The sequence below is a fragment of the Epinephelus fuscoguttatus genome, linkage group LG16, assembly GCF_011397635.1.
Source record: "Epinephelus fuscoguttatus linkage group LG16, E.fuscoguttatus.final_Chr_v1".
Taxonomy (NCBI): domain Eukaryota; kingdom Metazoa; phylum Chordata; class Actinopteri; order Perciformes; family Serranidae; genus Epinephelus; species Epinephelus fuscoguttatus.
The window spans coordinates 775,104-795,482 of NC_064767.1; the positions used below are offsets into that span (position 1 = coordinate 775,104).

General features: G+C 46.5%; 1 protein-coding gene across 1 annotated transcript in view; it reads left to right on the forward strand.

The window, feature by feature from the left end:
- Positions 1-20,027, forward strand: part of ppp2r5d (protein phosphatase 2, regulatory subunit B', delta) — a 31,740-nt gene extending 11,713 nt beyond the window's left edge. Inside the window, exons 4-17 of the mRNA XM_049601112.1 lie at positions 276-475; positions 1,986-2,096; positions 2,170-2,262; positions 2,503-2,633; positions 2,716-2,775; positions 4,107-4,215; positions 4,297-4,350; positions 4,536-4,706; positions 7,392-7,519; positions 13,710-13,811; positions 13,891-13,963; positions 14,323-14,370; positions 14,617-14,727; positions 14,806-20,027. Coding sequence (XP_049457069.1) covers positions 276-475; positions 1,986-2,096; positions 2,170-2,262; positions 2,503-2,633; positions 2,716-2,775; positions 4,107-4,215; positions 4,297-4,350; positions 4,536-4,706; positions 7,392-7,519; positions 13,710-13,811; positions 13,891-13,963; positions 14,323-14,370; positions 14,617-14,727; positions 14,806-14,943 — 1,529 coding nt within the window. The 3' untranslated portion in view covers positions 14,944-20,027. The remainder of the gene's footprint in view (positions 1-275; positions 476-1,985; positions 2,097-2,169; positions 2,263-2,502; positions 2,634-2,715; positions 2,776-4,106; positions 4,216-4,296; positions 4,351-4,535; positions 4,707-7,391; positions 7,520-13,709; positions 13,812-13,890; positions 13,964-14,322; positions 14,371-14,616; positions 14,728-14,805) is intronic.
- The last annotated feature ends 352 nt before the right edge of the window (positions 20,028-20,379 follow it).

Here is a 20,379-nt window from a genome sequence, read left to right on the forward strand (position 1 = left end):
TAATTATGAGTTTTTATCTCTGCTGGAGTTCACTTACATTTCAGTGTGCCATCAGCTTATTAATAACATTTTGACCTAAACAAAGAAAAGTGTAAAATTTCCAGAAAGTTAAGTGTCGCTTTAAGCTCAGGACTGTCCCTCCATCTGAACTCAGACCATCATCTGTCTCATAAAGCTGTCTCCTGTCCTCTGTTCTTCCTCTGTGGTGTCTCCTGTCCTCTGTTCTTCCTCTGTGGTGTCTCCTGTCCTCTGTTCTTCTTCTGTGGTGTCCTCAGACTCGCCCCTAATGGAGCGTGAGGAGCTGTTTGTGCAGAAGCTCCGTCAGTGCTGCGTCCTTTTTGACTTTGTCAGCGACCCGCTCAGTGACCTCAAGTACAAAGAGGTGAAGAGGGCGGGGCTCAACGAGATGGTGGAGTACATCACACACAACAGTGACGTGGTGACCGAGTGCATCTACCCCGAGGCCGTCCTCATGGTGAGGACATGCACCGGCACACACACTGAGGACATGAGGACGAACTCAACTTTGTCTTCATTTAATCTGATGGGGAACAAACACACAAATGTTAAATGTGTGCTTGTGTCTAAATCCTCCTACAGACTGTGAGATCTGATCCGTCCTCCTAAGTTTAGTGCAGCTTTTAGCTTGTGTAGCGCCCCCTATCGGTGGATTTGAATCAAACTTCATTGATGGTTCAGATATTTATGTCAACATTTTGTACAAAGTTTTGTGATGATCGGCTCAACAGTTCAGGAGTAAACTCCATTTACATGCTGAGCCACGCCCCCTCTAAAGTTAAAAGCTGTTCATAACTTTTAAAGAGCTTCATCCCGTGATGATCCACACAGTGTTTGGTACAAATGGGACCAATGCCTCAGGAGGGGTATTTCAAAAAAATTCAATATGGCCGACAATCTAGTGGGAGGACCTTGAGGGTTCTGTAGGCTTTTGTAGAACCAATTCACCTGACCATGTGTGTCGAATTTCAAGTCTGTCTGAAATAAGGTGCGAGGTTGGTGGCCTTTCAAAACAAAATTTCTTCGGCCTCAGTTAAAGCTCTCTCATCTGGTCTATTGGCATTATATTTCTTGAGAGTCATTTGCACACAATTTCCAATCATTGGTGAAAATTTCACGTCTCTACGATGCACCATCTGTAGGGCTGAGCGATACGGACGAAAATTCATATCTCAGTATTTACAGGCTGACTGACGATACACGATATATATCTCTATTTTCTACATGTTTTCAGCTGCAGGGCAAAGCTACATCTGAGACGCCAGGAGCAGTTTTATAAAAACAGACTGTGATCAAAATAAAATATAAAGACAGAGATTTTGTTCTCTGTTTGAAAATATACAGCTGCACAACAGTTACACCTTCAGAACACTAGTGGGCAGCAGGGTGTCTGTGAAGTGCTGTCACGTTTAGTTGATTCTAAACGCACATTAAACACACATTAAACATGGCTTAATAGAGACAGTGTCAAACACAAATCAGCTTCACTATAACTCGCAGCATTCACAGACAAACACTTGTCTTTATCTGGACACATTTTCCCCACAAATACAACATGCTAACGTTATTAGCACAAGCCTATGGCATTTTACATTGTATAAATTAGCCTAGCAGCTAGCAGAGATTTCCTCTGCTCATATTTCAGCCAGGATAAATCACACACAGTGTGTGGAGGCTTTATTGTCTTCACAATTTATTGTTTCTTATCTGTGAAATTAAAGTAAATCAAAGCTTTGTTTCCACTGAGGGAAATGGTTTCAGCTCACAGAGACAGACAGGAGGTCTGCGTCACTGTGACACTGTGGAGTTACATTTCTGGGGAGGTGCACGTCAGGCTACGGCGTCAGTTCAACACAGAAGTATAAATTCTGCCTTAGAGCCACCACCAATGGTGTCGCCACGTTCGTTTACTGCTCGTTACCCTCTGACCTTTTTGCGCGTGTGTGTGTGTGTGTGTGTGTGTTCAGTTTTCAGTGAACTTGTTCCGGACTCTTCCTCCGTCCTCCAATCCGACTGGAGCTGAGTTTGATCCTGAGGAGGACGAACCAACGCTGGAGGCTGCCTGGCCTCACCTGCAGGTACACTGTCTGTCTGTCTGAGTGCTCAGTTCAGTGTCGTGATCATGGCGTGACGTTGTGTTTGTGTCCACAGCTCGTCTACGAGTTCTTCCTTCGCTTCCTGGAGTCTCCAGACTTCCAGCCGAACATTGCCAAGAAATACATCGACCAGAAGTTCGTCATGTCGGTGAGACCTGACGTGTGATTGGGGGCGGAGCTCTGACTGTAGATAGACCTGTGATTGGGGGGGCGGAGCTCTGACTGTAGATAGACCTGTGATTGGGGGCGGAGCTCTGACTGTAGATAGACCTGTGATTGGGGGCGGAGCTCTGACTGTAGATAGACCTGTGATTGGGGGGGCGGAGCTCTGACTGTAGATAGACCTGTGATTGGGGGCGGAGCTCTGACCTCAGTGTTTGTGTTGAAGCTATTGGAGCTGTTCGACAGTGAGGACCCCCGAGAGAGAGACTTCCTGAAGACCATCTTACACCGCATCTACGGCAAGTTCCTCGGCCTCCGCGCCTACATCCGCCGCCAGATCAACAACATCTTCTACAGGTCAGAGCCACACACACTTAGACACCTGAGGATAAACCAGTGTTCCCAGTCTGTGTGTCTGACTGGTGCTGCTGTGTTTCAGATTTATCTATGAGACCGAACATCACAATGGCATTGCTGAGCTGCTGGAGATCCTGGGGAGGTAACACGCACACACGCACACACAGTGTGTATTACCGTCATGATGACGGCGATGGATTCAAAACAGAAGCTGTTTAACATTTGTCGCTGCAGGAAGTTGCTACGTTGTGATGGCAGCAGTGAACCCAGATTTAGCCAGTCCCTGTGAATTCTGCGTGGCCTCACCTTTTGTCTGATCACCACAATTTTTTCCACAAATTTAACTCTTTAAAACGTGTTTAATCTCATGTCATCGTAGAGCTACGTGCAGCATGCTGATTCTCTCTGGTGATCATGAGGCTGCGTCAGCAGGAGCTCAGAGTCACACAGTGACAGGCTAACTGTTAGCATCTCACGGCTAATGTTACCCAACAGAATATTTCAGTGTCGGTGTGAGATTAACAGCTCAGTGTTGGATGGTGACCGGCGCTGCGAGGCTTCTGTGATGTGATGCTGCGATGACATCACATTGTGGAGTGTTAGCTCGTGCACAGAGAGAGCATGGGGAGGAGAGCAGCTCACGGAGATGCTCTTTGAATGCTGGCTCTGTGTCTGTGACATCATCGCAACTATTTTAGCAATTATCTCTTGTTTTGCAAAAATAAATATATAAACATGATGTCATGCAACGCAATTTTTATGCATCCGTGCTGGTGACAGCTGTGGCCGGAGGTATTCAGGTTGTCTGTGCATCTGTCCCATCCTTGTGAACACAGTATGTCAAGAACACCTTAAGGGGAATTCCTTTTAATTTGGCACAGACGGCCACTTGGACTCAGGGATGACCTCATTAGTTTTTGGTGGTCACAGGTTAAAGGTTAAGGTTGCTGTGACCTTGTCTGTCTCAATCTCAAGAACGTTTTAAGTGAATTACTTAAAATTTGGCACAAATTGAAGGATAAACTGATAAGAATTTGATGGTCAAAGGTCACTGTGACCTCTCAAAACATGCTTTTATGTCTCTGCACCAGTGACAGCTGTGGCTGGAGGCATTATGTTTTCGAGTTGTCCGTCCGTCCCATCCTTGTGAACACGATATCTCAAGAAGGCCTCGAGAGAATTTCTTCAAATTTAAGCACAAACATTCACTTGGACTCAACAAAGTCTTTGTTAGTCAAGGGTCAAAGGTCATGGTTGCTGTAATCTTGTATAGATCTCATTGTGAATGCGATATCTCAAGAACAGCTTCAGATGTGGCACAAACGTCTACTTGGACTGAAGAATAAACTGATGTCAGCTGATTGTAGTTCAGAAAAGCTGCTGTGAAATCGTGGAGGGACTGATCATGAATCAGTGCTCTAACAGTTTGTCTGTCTGTCCCTCCATCTGTCCATCTGTCTGTCTGTCCGTCAGTATAATCAACGGCTTCGCTCTCCCTCTGAAAGAAGAACACAAGATGTTTCTGATCCGAGTTCTGCTGCCGCTGCACAAAGTCAAGTCTCTCAGCGTCTACCACCCACAGGTCAGAGTCTGTCTGTCTGTGTGTCCGTCTGTTCGTCAGTCACCAACAACTTATTCACTCTGACTGTCTCTCTGTGTGTAGCTGGCATACTGTGTGGTCCAGTTCTTGGAGAAAGACAGCAGCCTGACGGAGCCGGTGAGTCCTTCCTGTTTCCATGACAACATGTTCTGATGCTGCTGATGGTTTCCATAGTAACATACAGATGGTGGACACATGAACAGGGACACACCTGTGAAGCAGACTGCAGATATTAGAGTAGAAAAACCCTGTGTGAAGGAGGAGCTCAGGAGTTTGACCCCCGTGACCTCTGACCTCTGCAGGTGATCATGGGTCTGCTGAAGTTCTGGCCAAAGACTCACAGTCCGAAGGAGGTGATGTTCCTGAACGAGCTGGAGGAGATCCTGGACGTCATCGAGCCGTCAGAGTTCGTCAAAGTTCAGGAGCCACTCTTCAGACAGCTCGCCAAGTGTGTGTCCAGCCCACACTTTCAGGTAATGAGACCTGAACCATGACCATGACCTGAACCATGACCTGAACCATGACCATGACCTGAACCACGACCATGACCATGACCTGAACCATGACCTGAACCATGACCATGACCTGAACCATGACCTGAACCATGACCATGACCATGACCTGAACCATGACCTGAACCATGACCATGACCTGAACCACGACCATGACCATGACCTGAACCATGACCTGAACCATGACCATGACCTGGACCATGACCTGAACCATGACCTGAACCATGACCATGACCATGACCTGAACCATGACCTGAACCATGACCATGACCTGAACCACGACCATGACCTGAACCATGACCTGAACCATGACCTGAACCATGACCATGACCTGAACCATGACCATGACCATGACCTGAACCATGACCTGAACCATGACCATGACCTGAACCACGACCATGACCTGAACCATGACCTGAACCATGACCATGACCTGAACCATGACCTGAACCATGACCATGACCTGAACCATGACCTGAACCATGACCATGACCATGACCTGAACCATGACCTGAACCATGACCATGACCTGAACCACGACCGCGGCGCGGCCTGAACCGCATGGCCTGAACATGACCTGAACCATGACCTGAACCACGACCATGACCATGACCTGAACCATGACCTGAACCATGACCATGACCTGAACCACGACCATGACCTGAACCACGACCACGACCTGAACCATGACCATGACCATGACCTGAACCATGACCTGAACCACGACCATGACCTGAACCATGACCTGAACCATGACCTGAACCATGACCACGACCTGAACCATGACCTGAACCATGACCATGACCATGACCTGAACCATGACCTGAACCATGACCATGACCTGAACCACGACCATGACATGACCTGAACCATGACCATGACCTGAACCATGACCTGAACCACGACCATGACCATGACCTGAACCATGACCTGAACCATGACCATGACCTGAACCACGACCATGACCTGAACCACGACCACGACCTGAACCATGACCATGACCATGACCTGAACCATGACCTGAACCACGACCATGACCTGAACCATGACCTGAACCATGACCTGAACCATGACCTGAACCATGACCACGACCTGAACCATGACCTGAACCATGACCACGACCTGAACCATGACCTGAACCATGACCATGACCTGAACCATGACCACGACCTGAACCATGACCATGACCTGAACCATGACCTGAACCATGACCTGAACCACGACCTGAACCATGACCTGAACCATGACCTGAACCACGACCATGACCTGAACCACGACCATGACCTGAACCATGACCATGACCTGAACCACGACCATGACCATGACCTGAACCATGACCTGAACCATGACCACGACCTGAACCATGACCTGAACCATGACCTGAACCACGACCATGACCTGAACCACGACCATGACCTGAACCATGACCATGACCTGAACCACGACCATGACCATGACCTGAACCATGACCTGAACCATGACCACGACCTGAACCACGACCTGAACCATGACCTGAACCATGACCACGACCTGAACCATGACCTGAACCATGACCTGAACCACGACCATGACCTGAACCACGACCATGACCTGAACCATGACCATGACCTGAACCACGACCTGAACCATGACCACGACCTGAACCATGACCTGAACCATGACCATGACCTGAACCATGACCATGACCTGAACCACGACCTGAACCATGACCATGACCTGAACCATGACCTGAACCATGACCACGACCTGAACCATGACCTGAACCATGACCATGACCTGAACCATGACCATGACCATGACCTGAACCATGACCATGACCTGAACCATGACCTGAACCATGACCATGACCTGAACCATGACCTGAACCATGACCATGACCTGAACCACGACCTGAACCATGACCTGAACCATGACCATGACCTGAACCATGACCTGAACCATGACCATGACCTGAACCATGACCTGAACCACGACCTGAACCATGACCATGACCTGAACCATGACCTGAACCATGACCATGACCTGAACCATGACCTGAACCACGACCTGAACCATGACCATGACCTGAACCACGACCTGAACCATGACCATGACCTGAACCATGACCTGAACCATGACCATGACCTGAACCATGACCTGAACCACGACCATGACCTGAACCATGACCTGAACCATGACCATGACCTGAACCACGACCTGAACCATGACCACGACCTGAACCATGACCTGAACCATGACCACGACCTGAACCATGACCTGAACCATGACCTGAACCACGACCATGACCTGAACCATGACCATGACCTGAACCATGACCTGAACCATGACCACGACCTGAACCATGACCATGACCTGAACCACGACCTGAACCATGACCATGACCTGAACCACGACCTGAACCATGACCACGACCTGAACCATGACCTGAACCATGACCATGACCTGAACCATGACCTGAACCATGACCATGACCTGTGTTTGTCTGACTGGTTCAGAGTTTGATGCAGTTTGTTTCTGGAGTTTTAACATGAATGTTTTTTAAAATAATTAAAATAAAAAATGGCGTCCTGGTGGTCAGACGGTTTGAGATTCTGACTGTGAGTCACAGGTCTGTGTGTGTGTGTGTGTGTGTGTGTGTGTGCGCAGGTGGCAGAGAGAGCTCTGTATTACTGGAATAATGAGTACATCATGAGTCTGATCAGCGACAACGCCGCCAAGATCCTCCCCATCATGTTCCCCGCCCTCTACAAGAACTCCAAGAGCCACTGGAACAAGTAACACACACACACACACACACACACACACACACACACACACACACCGTTTCCCCCCGTTAAAGGGTTTTTTTGGGGAGTTGTTCCTGATCAGCTGTGAGGGTCATAAGGACAGAGGGATGTCGTATGCTGTAAAGCCCTGTGAGGCAAATTGTGATTTGTGATATTGGGCTTTATAAATAAAATTGATTGATTGATTGACACACCTGATCGATAACAGGATCAATACTCTGTTCACTGTAACAAGGGGCTCTGACTCACTGTCAGTCCCTGGTGGATGTCACAGGGACTGCAGCTTTAGTTTCAGCTGTGAAAGACTCGGCAGGAACAGGAAGTACACCTGGACAACAGGAAATACACCTGGACAACAGGAAATACACCTGGATATAGGACTGTGCAATATACTGGTTCGTACCGAAAACCGGTATTTATTTTTGTTATGATATGAATTTTTCATACACCGCAATACAGGTGAATAGCCCAAACAACATCCGGAACGTGCGCAGCAGAAAAGTGTTTTAGCGGGGACCCATTTCACCGCTGCACACCACAGGTGCGCTAGAGCCGATGAGAGTGAGAGCATAGAGAAAAGTTTAGAGGCGAGAATGGCAGCCGCAGAGAGTCCTGAAACTGAACTGTGCATGATGGCCCAGAAGAACTAAAAAAAAGAGCAGTGTTTCCCCTGTATGCAGCACCACCACTGCTGATTTGTTTTTTTCCATCTTAGCTCTTTAGAAACTACCGTTATATTTGGCACTACGGACGCTCCTGTTAAAAGTGTTTGTGTTAAATAAGAGGACACGTAAAGTCCTGTTCTATAGGCCTTTACGTGTCCTCTTATTTAACAGAAACACTTTTAACAGGAGTTGTGCAAATCTGCAGAAAAGCCCAATCAGTCTTTTTTCAGCATTGGCAGTATAAAAACAAAATCGGGGAGTGCAGCAAAATGCCGCCTACCTACTTTTGTTTATACAGAATGTGCCTTTTTCGGGGCAATGGGGGGCGTGAGCAAGTAACAAAACGTGTAGCTCAGCGTGTGACGTAAAGAGTGACGTGGGAGGGAAGCCGCGGCTGGTCAGTCCTTCGGAGATTCTCTCGTAAGTCGGCCCGTTCTTCACCGTCCCCGTCATCTGACGGTTAATGGCCTCTTCGTTTGCGAGGACAAGGAGGGCGCGCAATTCCTTGTCTCCCCAGTTGCTCATCTTTACAGTGTCTGTCAGGTTTGTGTTTCCCTCTTGCTACTAGCTGCTCGCTAATTCCTGCTATCAGCTGTTTCCTGTTTATCCACCGCCAGTGGCTCGCACGTGCGGCGTCATCAACAGCTCCTCCCACAAGTCATCAACAGCCCCTCCCACAAGTCATCAACAGCCCCTCCCACAAGTCATCAACAGCTCCTCCCACAAGTCATCAACAGCTCCTCCCACAAGTCATCAACAGCTCCTCCCACAAGTCATCAACAGCCCCTCCCACAAGTCATCAACAGCTCCTCCCACAAGTCATCAACAGCTCCTCCCACAAGTCATCAACAGCCCCTCCCACAAGTCATCAACAGCTCCTCCCACAAGTCATCAACAGCTCCTCCCACAAGTCATCAACAGCTCCTCCCACAAGTCATCAACAGCCCCTCCCACAAGTCATCAACAGCTCCTCCCACAAGTCATCAACAGCTCCTCCCACAAGTCATCAACAGCCCCTCCCACAAGTCATCAACAGCTCCTCCCACAAGTCATCAACAGCCCCTCCCACAAGACATCAACAGCCCCTCCCACAAGTCATCAACAGCTCCTCCCACAAGTCATCAACAGCCCCTCCCACAAGTCATCAACAGCTCCTCCCACAAGTCATCAACAGCTCCTCCCACAAGTCATCAACAGCCCCTCCCACAAGACATCAACAGCCCCTCCCACAAGTCATCAACAGCTCCTCCCACAAATCATCAACAGCCCCTCCCACAAGACATCAACAGCCCCTCCCACAAGTCATCAACAGCCCCTCCCACAAGTCATCAACAGCTCCTCCCACAAGTCATCAACAGCTCCTCCCACAAGTCATCAACAGCCTCTCCAACAAGTCATCAACAGCCCCTCCCACAAGTCATCAACAACTCCTCCCACAAGTCATCAACAGCTCCTCCCACAAGTCATCAACAGCTCCTTTGGACAGTTCAAAACTGTTCATGGCCATGGACTGAACAAATCCTCACCTTTGGTAGTGCCATGCATGGCTTGCAAAGACAGCAACTCCTTCGTCTCAAACTCGGCCGTAATCCCACGCACAAAAATGGCAAGCTGCGCTGTGTTTGTGACGTCTGTTGTCTCATCACAGGCCAGAGAAAAATACTCAAAGTGTCTTGCAGTGCCCTTCAGTGTTTTTTCAATGTCTTGTGCCATATCTGTAATCCTGTCTGCAACGGTTCTTCAAGACAAACTGACGCTTTGAAATAATTTCACTTTGTCAGGTGCGAGCAGCTCCGCGGCGGCGGCGACACTCCTTCACAAACTCTCCTTCAGCATGAGGTTTCAGCTTCTTGGCTATTATTTCACTCACCACAAAACCTGCACGCGTAACATTCTCTCCGTCAGCCTGTGGTCTTGTGAAAGCTGCTTGCTGGGCACCCAAACTCTGACGAAGAGCGTTGATTTTATCCACATGCATTTGTCCTTTCAACTCGCCGAGTTTAGCATGTTTCGAGCTGTAATGGCGCTCGAGATTTGCCTTTTTCATCACTGCCAGCGCCTCGCCACAAACTAGGCACACTGGCTTGCCTTTTGCTTCAACAAAGAAAAAATCGTTTGTCCATTTTTCCTGGAATATGCGGCATTCTGCATCTACCTTCCTTTTCTTGACAGTCGCCATGATTCATCACTAGTCAGCATTGCACGCTCTAGTGTCAACACACAAAGTCACACAGCTAAATCACATGCTGTGTTCACTGACATTTATAACAGTCTGTTTTATTTCAGAAAACTAATGGCTGTCAGTCATTGTTTCCCTGGTTTTTATTCATACTAGTATAAAATGTAAAAATATTACTGCGTCCGTGAGGCCGGAGGTTCCCCACCACTGGTCTAAACACTCGCAGCTTGGCGGCAAAATGGCCCAGCATTCGCCGACAATCTGTCAGTGTAGAAGGGGCTGTAGATAAAAGCCTTGTGTTATTTATCTCATTTACATGACGGCATGTCATTTCTGTCTCTACATGGTCGCACGTTTACAATTCTCCTCTGCTCTCTGTATTGTGCACGGTCGAGTTTCACACCGATGCGCGCACACACACACACACACACAGAGTCACTAATGGAGTGGAGCCTGTGTTGCGTTCAGGCGTTGTCACGTAAATAACAGATTGCAGCACTTGAACAGGCCTCAGCAGCATGTCAGTCAGGCGGGTTCATAAAAAACCTGATATGAAAATTTTGTCACAGCATCCAGCCTGACTGTGCACACTGCGACTGTGCACACTGCGACTGTGCACACTGCGACTGTACACACTGTGACTGTACACACTGCGACTGTGCACACTGCGACTGTACACACTGCGACTGTGCACACTGCGACTGTACACACTGCGACTGTACACACTGCGACTGTGCACACTGCGACTGTACACACTGCGACTGTACACACTGCGACTGTGCACACTGCGACTGTGCACACTGCGACTGTACACACTGCGACTGTGCACACTGCGACTGTACACACTGACTGTGCACACTGTGACTGTGCACACTGTGACTGTACACACTGTGACTGTACACACTGTGACTGTACACACTGCGACTGTGCACACTGCGACTGTACACACTGCGACTGTGCACACTGCGACTGTACACACTGCGACTGTACACACTGCGACTGTGCACACTGCGACTGTGCACACTGAGACTGTACACACTGCGACTGTACACACTGCGACTGTGCACACTGTGACTGTGCACACTGTGAGTGTGCACACTGCGACTGTACACACTGCGACTGTGCACACTGCGACTGTACACACTGACTGTGCACACTGCGACTGTACACACTGCGACTGTACACACTGACTGTGCACACTGTGACTGTGCACACTGTGACTGTGCACACTGCGACTGTGCACACTGACTGTGCACACTGACTGTGCACACTGACTGTGCACACTGCGACTGTGCACACTGCGACTGTACACACTGACTGTGCACACTGCGACTGTGCACACTGCGACTGTACACACTGCGACTGTACACACTGCGACTGTGCACACTGAGACTGTGCACACTGTGACTGTACACACTGCGACTGTACACACTGACTGTACACACTGAGACTGTACACACTGCGACTGTACACACTGCGACTGTGCACACTGACTGTACACACTGAGACTGTACACACTGCGACTGTACACACTGCGACTGTGCACACTGTGACTGTACACACTGCGACTGTACACACTGTGACTGTACACACTGCGACTGTGCACACTGACTGTACACACTGAGACTGTACACACTGCGACTGTACACACTGCGACTGTGCACACTGTGACTGTACACACTGTGACTGTACACACTGAGACTGTACACACTGTGACTGTACACACTGCGACTGTACACACTGACTGTACACACTGAGACTGTACACACTGCGACTGTACACACTGCGACTGTGCACACTGTGACTGTGCACACTGTGAGTGTACACACTGCGACTGTGCACACTGCGACTGTACACACTGACTGTGCACACTGTGACTGTGCACACTGTGACTGTGCACACTGTGACTGTACACACTAACTGTGCACACTGTGACTGTGCACACTGCGACTGTACACACTGCGACTGTGCACACTGCGACTGTGCACACTGTGACTGTACACACTGTGACTGTACACACTGACTGTACACACTGTGACTGTACACACTGTGACTGTACACACTGTGACTGTACACACTGACTGTACACACTGTGACTGTACACACTGACTGTACACACTGCGACTGTGCACACTGTGACTGTACACACTGTGACTGTACACACTGTGACTGTACACACTGACTGTACACACTGCGACTGTGCACACTGCGACTGTACACACTGCGACTGTGCACACTGCGACTGTACACACTGACTGTGCACACTGTGACTGTACACACTGTGACTGTACACACTGACTGTGCACACTGTGACTGTACACACTGCGACTGTGCACACTGTGACTGTACACACTGACTGTACACACTGTGACTGTACACACTGACTGTACACACTGACTGTACACACTGCGACTGTACACACTGTGACTGTACACACTGTGACTGTACACACTGTGACTGTACACACTGACTGTACACACTGCGACTGTACACACTGCGACTGTACACACTGCGACTGTACACACTGTGACTGTACACACTGTGACTGTGCACACTGACTGTGCACACTGTGACTGTACACACTGTGACTGTACACACTGTGACTGTACACACTGTGACTGTACACACTGACTGTGCACACTGTGACTGTACACACTGTGACTGTACACACTGTGACTGTACACACTGTGACTGTACACACTGACTGTGCACACTGTGACTGTACACACTGACTGTACACACTGACTGTGCACACTGTGACTGTACACACTGTGACTGTACACACTGTGACTGTACACACTGTGACTGTACACACTGACTGTACACACTGACTGTACACACTGTGACTGTACACACTGTGACTGTACACACTGACTGTACACACTGCGACTGTGCACACTGCGACTGTACACACTGCGACTGTACACACTGTGACTGTACACACTGTGACTGTGCACACTGACTGTGCACACTGTGACTGTACACACTGCGACTGTACACACTGTGACTGTACACACTGACTGTGCACACTGACTGTACACATTGTGACTGTACACACTGTGACTGTACACACTGTGACTGTACACACTGTGACTGTACACACTGACTGTACACACTGACTGTACACACTGTGACTGTGCACACTGTGACTGTACACACTGCGACTGTACACACTGACTGTGCACACTGTGACTGTACACACTGTGACTGTACACACTGACTGTACACACTGTGACTGTGCACACTGTGACTGTTGAGTGTCTGACAGTGTTTGTGTAACGCAGCTCCCCCTCCTGCTCCTCCCCCTCCTCCTCCTCCTCCTCCTCCTCCTCAGGACGATCCATGGTCTGATCTATAACGCTCTGAAGCTCTTCATGGAGATGAACCAGAAGCTGTTTGATGACTGCACGCAGCAGTACAAGGCTGAGAAACAAAAGTAACATCATCATCATCATCATCATCACTATGGTTACCATGTAGTGATCATCAGTTATTGATCAGTTGTCTGTCTGCAGAGAGAAATACAAGCTGAAGGAGCGAGAGGAGATCTGGCACAAGATCGAAGAGCTGGCCCGACAGAACCCTCAGGTACTGGACCCTCCTGTCTCCTCACATGTCTCCTCACATGTATCCTGTCTCCTCACGTCTCCTCACATGTCTCCTGTCTCTTCACATGTGTCCTCACGTGTCCTGTCTCCTCCCTTGTGTCCTCACATGTGTCCTGTTTCCTCACATGGCTCCTGTCTCTTCACATGTGTCCTCACGTGTCCTGTCTCCTCCCGTGTGTCCTCACATGGCTCCTGTCTCCTCCCTTGTGTCCTCACGTGTCCCAGTAAAGCAGACATAAAGTCCAACAGTAGAACACAGACGACCTTCAGACTCAGTCAGTGACCTTGAGCTCAGACGAGTTGAGACATGTTTGTTAATTAACTCTGACTTTCTTTCAGAGCAATAAGCTCCACCCCCTCCGCCCTGGGCTCCACCCACAGGAAGAGGTCAGTTCTGCTCTGTGTGATTATCACAGTCGTCCCGTTGTTGTTGTTGTTGTTGTTGTTTGTTTATGGGTCCAATCTCTGTTTAGCTGTAAATGGTAATAAAGGGGGCGTGGCCTCCAGGACCTCTGTGATCCTGTTACTTTATCACAGTGTTGCATTATGGGAAGTTTGTAGCAGTAATGTTGCTGAGTTAGTCACTTTCTGTCTGTCCTGTGTGTGTGTGTGTGTGTGTGTGTGTGCGCGCAGTACATGTTGTACAGCGACAGCTCCGTGGCCGTGTACTCGATGGAGACGGAGACTCCGACGGCTGAAGACATCCAGCTGCTGAAGAAGACTGTGGAGAGCGAAGCCTCGCAGGTGACCCGTCACTCAGTCACATGGTAACTCAGCAGCTGATTGGCCGACTGACTGAGTGTGTGTTTTGTCCCTGCGCAGGGTCTGAAGGACCTGAAGAAGGACAAAGTCCTGATGAGGAGGAAGTCGGAGCTGCCGCAGGACGTCTACACCATCAAAGCTCTGGAGGCTCATAAGAGAGCTGAGGAGTACCTGACAGCCAATCAGGAAGCTCTCTGACCAGGGGGGGCGGTCCCTTCTGAGCCTGACTCTCTCTGATTGGAGGAAGCTGTGCTGGGTCGGATGAGGGCGGAGCTGACGCTGCGTTCAAAGAACAAAAACAACCGTCTGACCCCTGATGGTCCAGAACATGTAGGACACTGTGTAGACGTCCGTCCCGCGTCCTGTCTCAAACTGTGTCATCTGTACCTGCATCTCAACGCCGCCAGGTGACCGCAACGCTGCCCTGGACATGCACAGACTGACAGTTCCTGAACGCATCACCAACAGGACTTTTCCACAGCGGGAACTCCGCGAACTGTGAAGGAACGTGTCGTCTCAGTTTCTGCTGCGGTTCCACCGTGTTCTGCCAGAACAGCTTCACTGCTTTAAATCTGAAACATCTTTATTTCTCCAGGTTTTTATTTTCTCAAATTCTCTGCAATGCTCAATCTTTAAACTCCGTCTGAGTCCTCGGAACATTTAATCCCTTTAGTCTAAAACCAGTCAGCTGCTCTACTTTACGACTCTGAAATGTAAAGATACAGACTGTCAGACGAATCAAGATCATAAAGAAACAAACACCAGTTTAACCCTCAGCAGCAGAGACGTTCAGGTCACGTTGGCATTTACAGAAATGCTGTTTATTTCCTGTCCACAGTTTTTATCCCGACCGAATGCTGCCGAAATACTTTCTGTTAAAGACGTGACGTTTATGTCTGCTCTGTTTCTGCTTTAAATGAATTCATACTGACGTGTAAAAAAAAAAAAACAACCTATCAGCTGCTTCCTGTCGCCTGCTCACTGTCGAAAGCCTGAAATGTTCTGGTTTGTCAAACAGAGTTACGCAGCTGGTTTATACCGGTTCTGACTGGTTCTTACTGGTCTCAGGTTGTTGTGTTCCTGCTGTGGAAAAGAGCTCCGACACATCACGTCTGTCCCGTGACACCTGAAGGCAGCACAGATGAGTTCACTGACTCGCTCCAACAGCCGCTTCACTCCAGAGCCCCGCCCCCTTCACCTGACCCAACCAATCACCTCTCAGCACGGACCTGCGGTGGACTCATGACTGAAGCAGCTTCAGATGGACTGTTGATGGTGATGATGATGATGATGGTGGTGACGATGATGAAGAGACACAGTGAATGTAGACGTCCAATCAGCATCCAGCTGGTCACCTGACAGAACAGACCTTTGAGTCCAACGTCATTTATTTGTTTTATTTTAATGTTCGTCGGTCGTACGGAGGAAAAGAACGACTCAACTGTCAACACAGAAAAAAGTTTCAAAAAATACCAAAATAAATAAATAAATAAAATGTTGAAATAAATAAATAAATAAATCAAAGCTGATCATTAAACTGAACTGAAACTCTTAAATTAATTTGAACATTTTTGTAAAACTACACTTTTTTTAATAAATTATTTATTTCATTTCATTTCAACATTTTATTTGTTTATTCCTGTAAACGTTTATTTAGTGATACTTCGATTCATTTTTCATCTTCCGTAGGTCCACGCTGTCATGACGTCGTCGACTCTGAACCAATGAGAGAAGTCGTTTGCTTGAGGAGGCGTTTTCTGTCAGAACGTCACGTGGGTGTTTTGTCGTCAGCGCTGAAATACTTAAAGAATAAAAACTTGTTTGTGCTTGTGAGCAAAACGAGACGTTCAGGCGTTGTGGGACATAATGCCTCTGAAGGAGCGTCTCAGTGTGAGTCGAAGCTTTCGACTGCGCAACAAAACCCAACAGTTTGTCTGAATTTTAAGGTTCAGCGTTGGTTTCAGGACCTAACGAGTCCAAACGCCATCAAACAGGATGCTCAACAATGTCACATGATAAATACAAATACATCTCACTAAAGTAAAAGCCTGGATTTCGACTTGTTAAAGACACATCTGATGAACGAGACGAAGTTCAGTGATTTTTAAACATTAAAAAACAGAAAAGTTAAAACCGCATCAGCCGGTAAAAAAACCAACTCCTCCAGTTTCCCGTGATCCTCTGCTGTCTCGGTTCTGTTTACAACACCGTCTGAGCTGTGTTCCAGTTTCACTGTTTCATGCTGTCGCATTCTGTGCCATAAAAAAAAAAAGTTTGTAACAAAGATAATCATTTCAAATAGTTTTGTTCGTCTAAAAGTTACAGCGACTTTTAACGAGTGAAAATAACCTGAGTATTTCAGTGTCACGTGTTGTCACACAAAGTTCGCTCGTTTTGTTAAACACTAACTGTGTTTCAATTTCAGTTCATGTCACAAACAGTTCGGTAAAATTCCGGATGAACAAAAAATGAACTTAAATGTCATCAAAACGCATTTTTGTCAACAACAGAAAACAGAAACTGTAAAACTGGTCGTTTTTTTGGTTTGTTTTTTACAAAAACGCAACTGATGTTTTCATGAAAGTGCATTTTTCCTGAAAGAAAATACTAACGTCACAGAGGTGAGTTTCTCCTCACGGAAATACTTTAACGGTCCGTAAAAAATTAAAGTGAACATTCTGAATGAAAACATGATAATTGTTGTTAAAATGCATTTTTCCTTATTGAAAATATTTGATAAACATTAAAGTACATTAATGTAGCTACATTTGTTTCTGTCAAACACTCAGTAAAATTTTTACTGTGCACTTTTGCTGAAAGAAAACTCTTTAATGGAAGCGCATTTTCCTAATTGAAAACATTCAGTACCTTCGATAAAGTGTTTTTATTTTTCACGTGAATGTTCGGATGAGAACATGCAAGAAATGTTACAAGTTAATTTTTGTGACAAAAATCGTGCAAGTTTGAGTGCACTTTGCTGACAGAAGACTGTTGATAAAGCGCATTTTTCCTCTTCCAAAATGTGCGATAAATGTCACTGAAAGTGTATTTTCTGACAAAATTATAAATGTAATGAATAAAAGTTTTAGAGTGCACTTGTGCATTTTTCCTCATGAAAACACTTCATGAATACCAAATGTTGAAAGTGCATTTTTCTGCCAAAATAATGTCAATGATTTTTTCTGAAAGAAACGCTCAATATAAGTTTTAGAGTGCGCTTTTACTGACAGAAAACTGAGTGTCAATAAAGCTCATTTTTTCCTCATTGAAAACATTCAATACCTTTGATAAATGTCATCACAGTGCATTTTTTGTCTGCACAAAAACACGTGATAAATGTCACTTAGTTTTAACTGACAGGAGTGCATGAAAGTGCATTTTTCCTTATTAAAAAAAAAATCACTTGATCAAAGTGAATGTTCGGATGAGAATGTGCAATAAATGACGTTTGAAGTGCATTGTTTTGACGAACACACAATGAATGTCAGTTTCTCCAACAGAAATATTCAGTAAATATTTCAGAGTGCACTGCTGCTGACAGAAAACTCAGTCTCAATACAGTGTGTTTTTTGTCAAGTCAAGGTGCATTTTTCTGACAAAAACACAAAAAAATTTGACAGCAATCGCATGTTAAAATTTAAAGTGCATTTTTCCTACCAAAAACAAAAAGCGCAGCTATTGTATGTTCATATATCCCGTTTCACAGCATTAACGAAAGTTAAAATAATTCATGTATCCGCCTCGAGATTTAGATTCGCACCAAAATGTAATGGGTTCTTCCTCGGCCGTGTTTCACTCCTCCACAACGTTTTGTGAAAGTCACGCCTCAAACAAATGAAACCGAAAAAACGCCAGAAAATTATTCGATTGTCCTGTTAAAAATGCGCTCACTACTGTTCAGTAGGTTTTTTAGCTCGTGTATTACCTTTAAGAAACGCACCAGAGTGAACGAAAAGTTGTGACAAACTTTTTTTCTGCAATAGGATTTGTTTGAAATTCATGTTTGCGTTTTGGGACATTTTGCAGTTTGATGACATTTACGGAACGTTTATTGATGTGAGCGAGAATGACAAAATGTCTGTCCGTCTGTCTTTGTCTAAAATAATGAAGCTCGTCATCACCTAAAGAGTGACGTGCTGTATCCCACCTGGAGACGTGGCGCGTCTCACCTGTTGCTGCAGAAACATGAGAACAGTCATGACTCTCTGAATACCATCATGCGCAGTTACTGGTGGATATTGTCATGTGTATGGACACATGGCCACGCCCCCTCACATACAGGCCACACCCCCTCCCACAGACCGTGACGTTTACAGCTCTTTTATTTTTTTTATCTTACTTCCTGGTCGGCTGCTTTCCGTTAAGTCGCCACACATCGTCCTCCACTTGCCGTCGTGTGATTTGCTGTCAGTCAATCAACCATTCCAGGGGTGGTTAGCCCCGCCCACCTCTGTGTGCCGCCACTGGACAAAATAGCCGCCACAGCTCCGAGTCCAAAGAGTTAATGTGAGATGTTTTTAAACACTTCCTGTGTACCTTGTGTGTAGTCTGGGGGGTTGTCCAGCAGGGGGCCGAGCAGGTGTGAGTCTGAGTGTCTTCATTGATCCTGTGATCATTGAATCGATCGATCAGCTGATCAGTGTTATTTCAAAGTTTGTCCAGCAGAGAGCACTCACAACTCCACTTTGTATCAGTACTTACAAATGATATAAAAATAAATCATTGATTAATATCAATACTCTGATCAAACAAACACAAATACATAAATAAATAAATAAATAAATAAATATAAATAAACAAATAAAAACAGACAAACTAAAGTTTAAACTTCAGTGACTTCTCTGACTGCACAGACTCTGATTTTATTTTTCTGGTTCTGTTTGACAGTAGATTTTGTCTTTGTTGGGATGTTTGACGACGACTGAGGCCGCAGATGATGATGATGATTGTGATGAGAGATGAAGGTCAGTTCACTGTTACTGACACATTTAGTCCCCTGAAACAAACTCTAAAGATCCACTCTCTGACTCGACTCGTCGCTGGGTCCAATCAGCTCTTTGAGAACCTTCAGATTATAATAAATACTTTGCAGAGGTTTATTTTGTCTGGCGGCGGCGGCGGCGCAGTTCTTGATAAACTGACTCCACGGTGAAACATTTCATGAAAATAAGAAACCATCACCACGATCTGTGACACTAAAACACGAGCGCTGCTTCCCGCCATCCTGTACATATGTTGTACTTTAATTAGAACATGACATAGTATGAAAGTGAGATTTTGTACAGACGTTCGTGTACAGAACAAAATAAAAGGAAATAAAGTGGAACATGTTTGACAATCACAGTTTCTGTCTCTGACACAAACACATTCATACACTCGAAATATTTATATATTAGATTCAGATTATTGTACAAACAAAACATGAAAGAAAACATTTCAATAAAAGGCTTCAAGGTGGAAGTGACTTCATCCAAAATATTAAAAAGTTCACTTTGTTGAACAGTTTGTTTGTACAGAAGACGAGAGCAGCCGAGTTCAGAATTAATAATAATTCTCTTTTTTTCCCCACTAATTTTCTGGTTTCTAGAAAATTTTCCAGTTTATACTTTTGTTCAACCGATGGTAAAAGTTTCT